General features: G+C 40.2%; 1 protein-coding gene across 1 annotated transcript; it reads left to right on the top strand.

The window, feature by feature from the left end:
- The first annotated feature begins 314 nt into the window (after positions 1-314).
- OR13L12 (olfactory receptor family 13 subfamily L member 12) lies at positions 315-1,259 on the top strand. The gene has a single exon (NM_001390754.1). The coding sequence runs from the start codon at positions 315-317 to the stop codon at positions 1,257-1,259; it is 945 nt and encodes a 314-aa protein (NP_001377683.1).
- Positions 1,260-12,992: the final 11,733 nt, after the last annotated feature.

Genomic DNA, 12,992 nt, shown 5'->3' with positions numbered 1-12,992 from the left:
TGAAAAATTAGTTCTTTCCAATGAAGGGGTTAGTGGCTTGTTGGTTTCACCAAGTTTGCATTTATTTTCACATACCAGTAGCCCTGCAAATGTGTGGGTTGTCCCTGGGCCTGAGTTGGGTAGATCTGCTAAATGAGAAGTTCTGGTTTCTCTGAAGACACTTCTGCACACTTCCTTCCACAGTCTAGGCTGTCTATTTCCAACATTATTTCACATGGCCCTATAACGTTTCAAGCCCATTTGGGGTGCTCTTTGTACATTTCCCATTATGGCTTCTTTTTTTTCATTGTTTTGTAGCTGTGGTGCCACTTGAAATGAACAATCAAACAGACGTCACTGAATTCATCTTCTTGGGATTTTCCAACCATCCCAATCTACAGAGTTTGTTCTTCCTGGTCTTCCTGGTCATTTATCTGACAACTCTTTTTGGGAATACACTCATAATAATGGCCACCAGGGTCAGTCCTGCCCTCCACATCCCAATGTATTATTTCCTCAGCAACCTGAGCTTCTTGGACATTTGCTACTCATCTACCACTATCCCAGGCATGCTGGTGAACTTCTTCCAGGAGAAGAAGACTATCTCCTATGAGGGCTGCCTTTCCCAGATTTTCTTCCTTGTGACCTGTGCCGGCACTGAGGGTGTATTATTGGCAGCTATGGCTTACGACCGCTATGTAGCCATCTGCCACCCTCTTCAATACCCAGTCTTTATGAGTGTGAAGGTCTGTGTCTGTTTGGTGTCTGGGTCCTGGCTATGTGGACTGGTGAATTCTATGACACACACAGTGTTGGCAACCACACTCACTCTATGTGGGCCTAACCAGATCAGCCACTTTCTCTGTGACATCCCATTCCTCCTGAAGCTCTCCTGCTCAGACACCTCTCTCAATGAGTTTATGCTCCATGTGGCCAGTGCTACTATTGGCCTAAGTCCCTGCTTGTTTACTGCTGTGTCCTACATACTCATCATCTCTGCCATCCTTAGGATTCCCTCTGTTCAGGGCAGGAGCAAAGCCTTTTCTACCTGTGCCTCCCACCTCACTGTGGTGGTTATCTTCTTTGGAACAGCCAACTTTAACTATGATAGACCCAGTGTAGGCTACAACCTGGATATGGACATCCTGGTCTCTGTGCTTTTCTGTGTTGGGACCCCCATGTTTAACCCCATCATCTATAGTCTGAGAAGCAAGGAGATCAAAGGTGTCCTGAGGAAGCTGGCTAACGAATGCTGGTTCTCTAGTGAGATCAGAGGTTAAACAGTTTCATTGTGGAAAATTTCTTAATTGGAGAAAAAATTGAGTATTCCAGATACAATTTAAACAGTACTCTTTTTATATATGATCTCTTGACAACTGTGATGACTGATTCCACCAGGACAAATAGGTACACTTGTACTGAGCATTTCATACACTGTGATCCTAAATACTGTGTGTTCTCCAATCCACTGATAACTTAGAACATTTTGTAACCTCCTAGATAAACCCCAGTATACATTAGCACTCACTCTCCATATCCTTCCAAATTTGAATTACTAGAAAACCACTATTCTGCTTCCTGGGTCCATGGATACCCTTATTCTGGATGTCTCATATAAATAAAATTCTACAACATGTGCCTTTTGTGTCTGGCTTCTTGGGACGTTTTCAAAGTTCATACATATACCATGTTGCACTTCATTCCTTCGTCTCATTGAATGATTTCCATTTTGCAGATATACCACATTTTACTTACTGACTCAATAGACATTTTAGTCATTCTCACTTTTTACTATTATGAATAATGCTGCTATGAACACTCACATTCAAGTTTTAGGAGAAATATTTGTATTTATATAGAGTCTATAGTTTTGAGTGGTATTGCTGGATCACATGATAAACTTTAAAAGGACTGTTAAAATTTTTCAAAGCAGAGGCACTATTTTACATTATCAAGGGCAGTGTATGTGGGTTCTAATTTCTCCACATCCTGACCAACATGTTATATGTCCTTTTTTTTTATAGCCATCCTAGTATGCGTAAAGTACTGTATCATTTTGATTTGTATTTCCCAGATGCCTAATGATTCTAAGGTCTTTAATAAGCAACATTACTACTTCACAGGCAAGTTTGGCTTCAGAGTACAAAATGAAGTAGGGCAAATGCTAACAGAGTTTTGCCAAGAGAACGCACTGGTCATAGCAAAGACCCTCTTCCAACAATACAAGAGATGACTCTACACATGGACATCACCAGATGGTCAATACCGAAATCAGACTGATTATATTCTTTGCAGTGAAAATGGAGAAACTCTATACAGTCAGCAAAAGCAAGACCAGAAGCTGACTGTGGCTCAGATCATGAATTCTTTATTGTAAAATTCAGACTTAAATTGAAAGAAGTAGGGAAAACCACTAACCATTCAGGTATGACCTAAATCAAATCCCTTACAATTATACAGTGGATGTGACAAATAGTTTCAAGGGATTAGATCTGATAGACAGAGTGCCTGAAGAACTATGGACAGAGGTTTGTAACATTGTACAGGAGGCAGTGAACATTGTACAAGAGGCAGTGATCAAACCATCCCCAAGAAAAAGAAATGCAAAAGGGCAAAATAGTTGTCTGAGGGGGTCTTACAAATAAGAGAGAAAAGAAGAGAAGTGAAAGGCAAAGGCAAAAAGGAAAGAAATACTCATCTGAATGCAGAGTTCCAAAGAATAGCAAGGAGAGACAAGAAAGCCTTCCTCAGTGATCAGTACAAAGAAATAGAGGAAAACAATAGAATGGGAAAGACGAGAGGTCTCTTCAAGAAAATTAGAGATACCAAGGGACTATTTCAGGCAAAGATGGACACAATAAAGGACAGAAGCAGCATGGACCTAACAGAAGCAGAAGATATTAAAAGGTGGCAAGAATACACAGAAGAACTATACAAAAAAGATCTTCACGACCCAGATAACCACAGTGGTCTGATCACTCACCTAGAGCCAGACATCCTGGAGTCTGAGGGCCTTAGGAAGAATCATTACAAACAAACCTAGTGGAAGTGATGGAATTCCAGCTGAGCTATTTCAGATCCTAAAAGATGATGCTGTCAAAGTGCTGCACTCAATATGCCAGCAAATTTGGAAAACTCAGCAGTGGCCACAGGACTGGAAAATGTCAGTTTTCATTCCAATCCCAAGATTGGAAAGGCAATGCCAAAGAATGTCCAAACTACCACACAGTTGTACTCATCTCACACGCTAGCAAAATAATGCTCAAAATTCTCCAAGCTAGGCTTCAACAGTACATGAACCATGAAATGTCAGATGTTCAAGCTGGATTTAGAAAAGGCAGAGGAACCAGATATCAAATTGCCAACATCCATTGGATCATCAAAAAAGCAAGAGAATTTCAGAAAAACATCTATTTCTGCTGCATTGACTACACCAAAGCCTTTGACTGTGTGGATCACAAGAAACTATGGAAAACTCTGAAAGAGATGGGAATACCAGACCACCTCACCTGCCTCCTGAGAAATCTGTATGTAGGTCAAGAAGCAACAGTTAGAACTGGACAGGTAACAACAGACAGGTTCCAAATTGGGAAAGGGCTACATCAAGGATGTTTATTGTCACCCTGCTTATTTAACTTATATGCAGAGTATATCATGCAAAATGTCAGGCTGGATGAAGCACAAGCTGGAACCAAGATTGCTGGGAGAAATATCAATAACCTCAGATATGCAGATAACACCATCATAGTGGCAGAAAATGAAGAAGAACTAAAGAGCCTTTTGATGAAAGTGAAAAAGGAGAGTGAAGAAGTTGCCTTAAAATTCAACATTCAGAAAACTAAGACCATGGCATCTGGTTCCATCACTTCGTGGCAAATAGATAGGGAAACAATGGAAGCAGTGACAGACTTTACTTTTCTGGGCTTCAAAATCACTGCAGGTGGTGACTGTAACCATGTAATTAAAAGACACTTGCTCCTTGGAATAAAAGCTATGACAAACCTAAACAGTGTATTAAAAAGCAGAGACATTACTTTGTTGACAAGGTCCATCTAGTCAAAGCTATGGTTTTTCCAGTAGTCATATGGATGTGAGAGTTGGACCATCAAGAAGGCTGAGCACCAAAGAATTGATCCTTTTGAACTGTGGTGTCAGAGAAGACTCTTGAGAGTCCCTTGGACTGAAAGGAGATCAAATCAGTGAATCCTACATGAAATCAACCCTGAATGTTCATTAGAAGGACCGATGCTGAAGCTCCAATACTTTGGCCACCTGGTCCGAAGAGCTGACTCATTGGAAAAGCCCCTGATGCTGGGAAAGATTGAAGGCAGGAGGAGAAGGGGATGACAGAGAATGAAGTGGTTGGATGGCATTACCAACTCGATGGATATGAGTCTGAGCAAGCTCTGGGAGTTGGTGATGGACAAGGAAGTCTGGCATGCTGCAGTCCATGGAGTCACAAAGAGTCGGACATGACTGAACCGAACTACTTCACATGTGGAAAAACTTACCTTGCTAAGGAAGTTTTTGAGCTATAGATACTTTTTACTCTAATTTTGGTGAGGTAAAATACTGTAAGATTTTCAGGCTTGGAATCTTTCTCCTATCTGTGCCCTACAGAGGTGTTTGATGGCTCTGACTTATTCTTTTTTAGAACCCAAATCTATAGTGTCATGACCAGGTCATGAGCAATTGCATAACAATACCTCAGGGGACATGAAGATATAAGGATGAAAGTTAGTTGAGAGCAACCAGAGACGGTCCTTTCAGGTAACCATCCAATAGCCACCTAATCCCACCAACCAATTTACCAGCTTTGCCCCTAATGTGCTCACCAATACTCCAGAAACAGTCAAGCCATAAAAACCTGCCAACTCAGGAGACTTTCCCTACTTTAGTAGGTGCACACCTCACACTATCCTGTACTAAGTTTTTAGCAGCCACTGGATTCATTAACTGCTCATAAATATTCCATGAATACATACATCTAATTACAAAAGACTGAATTATGGGAAGGACATGCACAGTAGAGCATCTTGTTATAGAACCTGTAGCTGTCATAGCTCAGTCAGTAAAGAATCTGCCTGCAATGCAAAAGACCTGGGTTTGGTTCCTGAGTAAGAAAGATCCCCTGGAGAAGAAAATGGCAACCCACTCCAGTGTTCTTGCCTGGAGAATCCCATGGACAAAGGAGTCTGGCAGGCTACAGTCCATGGGGTTGCAAGAGTAGGATACAACTTAGTGACTAAACCACCACAGGCTGTCAATCAAGGCTGTCAGTCAATGACACCCCTTCCCCCACAGATTATACAAATGACCCTGCCTTAAAAACTCTGTACCCTAGCCCTCCAGGGCCATTGGCCTCCCTTGGCGTGGCCCACCTCTCTCTTGAGGTGTTCTCTCTGTTCTTTCTTCATGTGTGCTCAGTCCTGTCCAATCTTTTGCCACCTGTTCTTTCTTTCCTTATTGTTAATAAACTTTCTTGCAGTGGGTAAGACCTTAGACTCTTCTTGCATCCTTACCAAGAACTAAGGCCCAGAGGAGGGTCTCCAGACCCTTCTTCCACTAACAGAAGGAAGGATGCATCACACTCAGGTGAGCAGACCTAATTGGGAGTGCTTAGCACCAAGAGGGTGAAGGCAATGGCAACCCACTCCAGTACTCTTGCCTGGAAAATCCCATGGAAGGAGGAGCCTGGTAGGCTGCAGTCCATGGGGTCGCTACGAGTCGGACACGACTGAGCGACTTCACTTTCACTTTTCACTTTCATGCATTGGAGAAGGAAATGGCAACCCACTCCAGTGTTCTTGCCTGGAGAATCCCAGGGATGGGGGAGCCTGGTGGGCTGCCATCTATGGGGTCGCACAGAGTCAGACACGACTGAAGCAACTTAGCAGCAGCAGCAGCACCAAGAGAACAGATAGGTTGCTAAAATGGTAGCTCCAGATACACGTTCAACAGGCAGATTGTGCAGCATGAGGAGTCCAAGTCTAAGGGGGAAACCCCCATACTGTTGGAATCCAAACAAGCCCACAGTAGGATAAGCCAGTATCCTAGGCTTCTGCCACCCATGACTTCTTAATAGAAATCTAGTATTGAACATCACTCAAAAATATCCCAGCTAAGAACAAGATGGTGGAGGAGTAGGTGAATGTGGAATACATCTATCTCCACGGATACATCAGGAATACACCTTCAGACACAGAAATGCATGCAGAACACCAGCTGAGAGCAGACAGAAGTACCTGACCAGGAGAAAAGAATATATAGATCCAGGCAAAACTCGGTAGGATAAAGGAACTAGGGGGGGAAACGGGAGTGTTAGTAGGACTGCACCTGCCCTTGGTGGGCCCGATCCCCACATCGGGGCAACTGTCTGAGTCAGAGGAGAAACATTTAAGGCAGAAAGGGAAATGGCTGATCTGTGGCACCCTAAATGGAACGAGAATCAGACAGTCCTTGCCATAGCCATGCATACCCTAGACTGTAGTGGCTGGGAGCTGGAGTTTAGGGATTGTGGAGTAATCCCAGGCAAGGGCTGCTGTTGACTGTGGAGAGACTGACTGAGGTGATGTGAGAGAGGAGGTTGTGGTGGGAAATGCCTGTGGAGGAAAGCCGGGCAGCAATGAAAGCCAGGTGATACTGCTGGGTCACGCGTAGTGGGTGGAGCCATTACCATAGCCTCTCTCCCCTCATGCACCTCCCCCATGCATTGGCAGCTGAACAGTAGAGAGGCTGGCCCATCAAATGCCTGATGCACTGAACTACAGAGTAGGACCCCAGGCTGGGGGACCCTCTATGTGGCTGATGTGTGGAACAACAGAGAAGGACCCCTGGAAGGAAGCCCTCTAAGTGCCTGAACGGGTGGGGCTTCAGAGAAAGACTGGCCAAAGAGGCCTTCTGATTGCCAGCTGCAAGAAGCTTGAAAAAAAGATTCTGATAGGGCCATAACTCCCACAGCAGAGGCAGTCCGTGTCCCTGCACACCTGCTGCCAGGGTCGCCGCAAGCCAAGCAGCTGTGCTACCTTCATCCTCAGCTCTCACTGGGGCAGAGCTGTCACAGGCAAAAAAAAAAGTCTTGCATTTATGTGCGCAGGGTCGCTTTGGTAGTATCTGATTCTGAGACCCTGTGGACTGTGGCCTGCCAGGCTTATCTTTCAGGGAGGGAGGGTTCTCTAGTCAAGAGTACTGGAGCGTATTGGCCAATACTGGTTGCCATACCCTTATAGAACACTACATTTCCTACTGCCTTAGCCACAAACTCCTCTGAGTACCTGGTGCTGCCAGAACCCCTGAGACTCAAGCAGCTGCACCACCTCCACACCTGGCCCTCACATGGGCAAACCCAAATCCTCCAGGGCAGCCTCAGGAGCAAACCCCAGTGGACGACCCATATCCAGAGGTGGAAATAAAACCATAATTGAAACCCAGGGGCAGTGTGACTAAGGAAGAAGATCCAAAACCCTCCCAAACAGCTGCACAGGCTGCAGATTAAATTCACATGATCAACTAGGCAGACTCTGTGTCTGTGGAATATTTAAAAGGTCATTGAGAGCTCCCACAAAAGAAAATGTACCAGTTCTGATAGCTGTGGACATTGGAGGCAAGAACACAGAGGAGTAGGAGCAGATTAGAATCTGAGCTGCCCTCACAGCAGGTTGAGATCAGCACAGTGTTAGAGGGCATCCTAGGGAGGTGAAGTGGACTGTGACTCCCAGTGAGGAAAAGGACTCTGACAGCAGTGACTCAAGAAAGACATTTATTATTCTTATGTTTTGACTTGTTCTGTAGATTCTTTTGGATTTTTTTTTCTTTTTTCTTTTTCCTGTTCCCTGCCTCTGTTGTAGTTGTCAATTTTATTGGCACTATGAAATCTAACTTAGCTTTTGAGCTTTTTTTTTTTTTTCCTCAGTCATATATTTTGTTGTTGTTATAAACCTCTGACTCTATATTGGGCTTTTACAGTTCTAAGGAGAGTTGTTTTTTTTTCTCTCTCTCTCTGTTTTTAATTTAAATTTTTTAAACCTATTATTATTCTTTATATATTATTCCTTTGTTTGCTTTTCCTACTGTTCTTTTCCCCTTGCATTTAATCTTTAATGTATATAAATCTTCTTTATCTACTTCTTTTTACTTTGCTTATCTATTCTTTCTTTCCTTTCTTTCCTTTAGTCTCAACATATTTGTTAGTTTTATTTTCATTGCTTTATACCCCAATTGGTACCTTGCTTTAGTTTTGTTTTCCAGTTTGTGCTTTAGTTAGTTTTGTTCTGGTAGACATAATTTTTGGTTCCCTTTGTTCACCAGGTCAATCTATTGTACTTTATTTTTGTTGGACTGTTTTGATTTTGCTTATGGGTGTATATGTATATGTGTATATTCAGTCACACTTTTTATTGTTGTTATAAACCTCTGCCTCTACGCTGGGCCTTTGCAGTTCTGTGTTTTCCTTTTTTTTCCTTTTCTCTTTCTTCTTCCATTTTTTTCTCTATTTTATAATTTAAATTTTTAATTTTCTTAAAACTATTATAATTTTTCTACATTTATTCCTTTGTTTGCCTTTCCTACTACTCTTTTCCCTTTTTAGCTAATCTTCAATCTATATAAATCTTCTTCATCTACCTCTATTTAACTTTGCATAGCTATTCTTTCTTTCTTTTCTTTCCTCCCTTGCATCTCAACATATTTGTTAGTTTTTTTTTTTTTTTTCATTGCTTTATTCCCCAGTTGGCACCTTGCTTTAGTTTTGTTTTCCAGCTTATGCTTTAGTTAGTTTTGTTCTTAACTGGTGAATATAATTTTTGATTTCCTTTGTTCACTGGGTCAATCTATTATATTTTTGTTGGACTGTTTTGACTTTGCTCATGGGTGTTTATGTATATGTGTATATTCCATTATTTTAATTATTTTTTGCCTGATTTGGTAACTGCCATTTGTCTGGGGTTCATCTTTGATTTCTTGTTTTGGATATTTGTTTTAATCTTACTTAATGCCATAACAAACCACTTGTGGAATCTTCATTCCTGACCAGAGATCAAGCCCTGAGCCTTTGAAGTGGGAGCACTGACTCCAAGACCCTAGACTACCAGAGAACTAACCCTAGGGGGTGTCAAATAATGAGAACTCACACAAAGGAAACCACTGTAATATAAGACCCAGCATCACCCAACCACCAATAGCACCCTGTACAGGACGCCTCGTCTAAACAAACAAAACAAAAATACAAACCAAATCATCAGCAGACAGGATTACCACCTCACTCAGCCTTGCCCATCAGAGGAAAACCAAACAAACAAAAACTCAGCACAACTCTCACCTAAGAAGAAGCTTACACAAACCAATGGACCAACCTTAAAGGGCAGAAACCAAAAGGAAGAAAGAATTCAACCTTGAAGCCTGGGAAAACGAGACTTCAAACACAATAAGTTAAAAAAAAGAAAAGAAAAGAAAATGCAGATAAATACTACATGAATGAAAGAACAAACTAGAAACACAGAAGTCTAAATAAATGAAGAGGAAACAGGCAAACTACCTGACAAAGAATTCAGAATAATGATAGTAAAGATGATCAAAAACCCTGAAACCAAAATGGAGAAAATGCAAGAATCAATTAACAAAGACCTGGAAGAATTAAAGAATAAACATGTTAAGAAAAACAACACAATTACTGAAATTAAAAATACTATGCTGCTGCTGCTGCTAAGTCACATCAGTCATGTCCGACTCTGCGCAAACCCATAGACGGAAGCCCACCAGGCTCCCCCATCCCTGGGATTCTCCAGGCAAGAACACTGGACTGGGTTGCCATTTCCTTCTCCAATGCATGAAAGTGAAAAGTGAAGGTGAAGTCGCTCAGTCGTGTCCGACTCGTAGCGACCCCATGGACTGCAGCCTACCAGGCTCCTTGGTCCATGGGATTTTCCAGGCAAGAGTACTGGAGTGGGGTGCCATTGCCTTCTCCGGAAAAATACTCTAGAAGGGATCAATAGCAGAATATCTGAAGCAGAAGAACGAATCAATGAGCTGGAAGATAAAATGGTGGAAATAACTTCTGTAGAGCAGAATAAAGTAAAAAGAATGAAAAGAACTGAAGATAGTCTCAGAGACCTCTGGGACAATATCAAACATGCCAACATTAGAATAATAGGGGTTCCAAAAGAAGAAGAGAAAAAGAAAGGGTATGAGAAAATTTTTGAAGAGATTATAGTTGAAAATTTCCCCAATATGGAAAAGGAAATCATCAATCAAGTCCAAGAGACACAAAGAGTCCCATACAGGATAAACCCAAGGAGAAACACAGCAAGACACATACTAATCAAACTAACAGAGACTAAACACAAAGAAATAATATTAAAAGCAGCAAGGGAGAAGCAACAAGTAACATACAAGGGAAACCCCATATGCTTAACAGCTGATCTTTCAGCAGAAACTCTGCAGGCCAGAAGGGAATGGCAGGATATATTTAAAGTACTGGAAGGGAAAAATCTACCACCAAGATTACTGTACCCAGCAAGGATCTCATTCAAAACTGATGGAGAAATCAAAAGCTTTTCAGACAAGCAAAAGTTAAGAGAATTCAGTGTCACCAAACCAGCTTTACAACAAATGTTAAGTGGACTTACATAGTCAAGAAATACAAGAGAAGAAAATAGATCTACAAAATCAACACCAAACAATTAAGAAAATGGCAATAGTAACATATATATCAATAATTAATTTAAATGTAAATGGATTAAATGCTCCAAACAGAAGACACAGACTGGCTGAATGGATAGAAAAAACAAGATCCATATATATGCTGTCTACAAGAAATCCATTTTAGACCTCAAGACACATATAGACTGAAAGTGAGAGGATAGAAAAATATATTCCATGCAAATGGGAAGCAAAAGAAAGCTGGAGTAGCAATCCTCATATCAGACAGAATAGACCTTAAAATAAAGAAGATTACAAGAGATAAAGAAGGACACTACATAATGATCAAGGGATCAATCCAAGAGGAAGACATAACAATTGTAAATATCCATGCACCCAACATAGGAGCACCTTAATACATAAGACAAACACTAACAGACATAAAAGGATAAATTGACAGTAACACAATAATAGTAGGAGACTTTAACACCCCACTCACACCAATGGACAGATCATCAAAACAGAAAATTAATAAGGAAACACAAGTCTTAAATGATACATTAGATGAGATGGACCTCATTAATATCTTCAGGACATTCCATCCAAATGCAGAATAATACACCTTCCTCTCAAGTGCACATGGAACATTCTCCAGGAAAGATCACATCTTGGATCACAAATCAAACCTCAGTAAATTTAAGAAAATTGAAATTGTATCAAGCATCTTCTTCAACCACAATGCTATGAGACTAGATATCAATTACAAAATAAATAAATAAATAAAAACTGTAAGAAACACAAACACATGGACATTAAACAATATATTTCTAAATAACCAACAGATTACTGAAGAAATCAAAAGGGAGATCAAAAAATTTCTAGGAACAAATGACAATGAAAACACGACAACTCAAAACTTATGGGATACAGCAAAAGTAGTCCTAAAAGGGAAGTTTATAGCAATACATTCCTACCTCAAGAAACAAGAAAAACATCAAATAGACAGCCAAACTTTACACCTAAAACCACTAGAAAAAGAACAACAACAACAAAAATTAGTAGAAGGAAAAAAATAATAAAGATCCAAGCAGAAATAAATGAAAAAGAAATGAAAGAATAAAACTAAATGCTGGGGTTTTGAGAAGATAAACAAAATTGATAAACCTCTAGCCAGGAAAAAAAGAGAGAAGAATCGAATCAACAAAATTAGAAATGAAAAAGGAGAGGTTACAACAGACAATGCAGAAATACAAAGGATTATAAGAGACTATTATGAACAATTATACGGCAATAAAATGTATAACCTGGAAGAAATGACAGATTCTGAGAAACATTCAATCTTCCAAGACTGAACCAGAAGAAATAGAAATTATGAACAACCCAATTACAAGCACTGAAATTGAAGCTGTGATCAAAAATATCCCAAAAAACAAAAGCCCAGGACAAGATGGCTTCACAGGAGAATCCTATCAAACATTTAGAGAAGAGCTAATGCCTATCCTTCTAAAACTCTTTCAAAAAATTACAGAGAAAGGAACACTTCCAAACTCATTCTACAAGGCAACCATCACCCTGATACCAAAATCAGACAAAGACAACACACAAAAAAGAAAACTACAGGTCAATATCACTAATGAACATAGATGCAAAAATCCTCAACAAAATTTTAGCAAACAGAATTCAGCAACACATCAAAAAGCTCATACACCATGATCAAGTTGGGTTTATTCCAGGAATGCAAGGATTCTTCAATATACACAAATCAATCAATGTGATACACCACATTAATAAATTGAAAGATAAAAACCATATGATAATCTCAATAGATGCAGAGAAAGCCTTTGACAAAATTCAGCACTGATTTATGATTAAAACTCATCAAAAAATTGGCATAGAAGGAACCTACCTCAAAATAGTAAAGGACATATATGATAAGCCTACAGCAAATACTATTCTCAATGTTGGGAAACTGAAAGCATTTCCCCTAAGATCAGGAACAAGACAAGGGTGTCCACTTTCACCACTATTATTCAACATAGTTCTGGGAGTCCTAGCTACAGCAATCAGAGAAGAAAAATAAAAGGAATGCAGATCAGAAAAGAAGTAAAGCTCTCACTGTTTGCAGATGACATGATACTGTACATAGAAAACCCTAAATATAGTATCAGAAAATTACTAGAGCTAATCAGTGAATTTAGCAAAGTTGTAGGATACAAAATCAATACACAGAAATCACTTGCATTTCTATATACTAACAATGAAAAATCAGAAAGATAAATTAAGGAATCAATCCCATTCACCATTGCAACAAAAAGAATTAAATATCTAGGAATAAACTTACCTAAGGAGGCAAAAGAACTGAACACAAAAAATTATAA

The sequence above is a fragment of the Bos taurus genome, chromosome 3, assembly GCF_002263795.3.
Source record: "Bos taurus isolate L1 Dominette 01449 registration number 42190680 breed Hereford chromosome 3, ARS-UCD2.0, whole genome shotgun sequence".
In the NCBI taxonomy this organism is placed as follows: domain Eukaryota; kingdom Metazoa; phylum Chordata; class Mammalia; order Artiodactyla; family Bovidae; genus Bos; species Bos taurus.
This window is presented reverse-complemented; position numbering and strand designations above follow the sequence as displayed.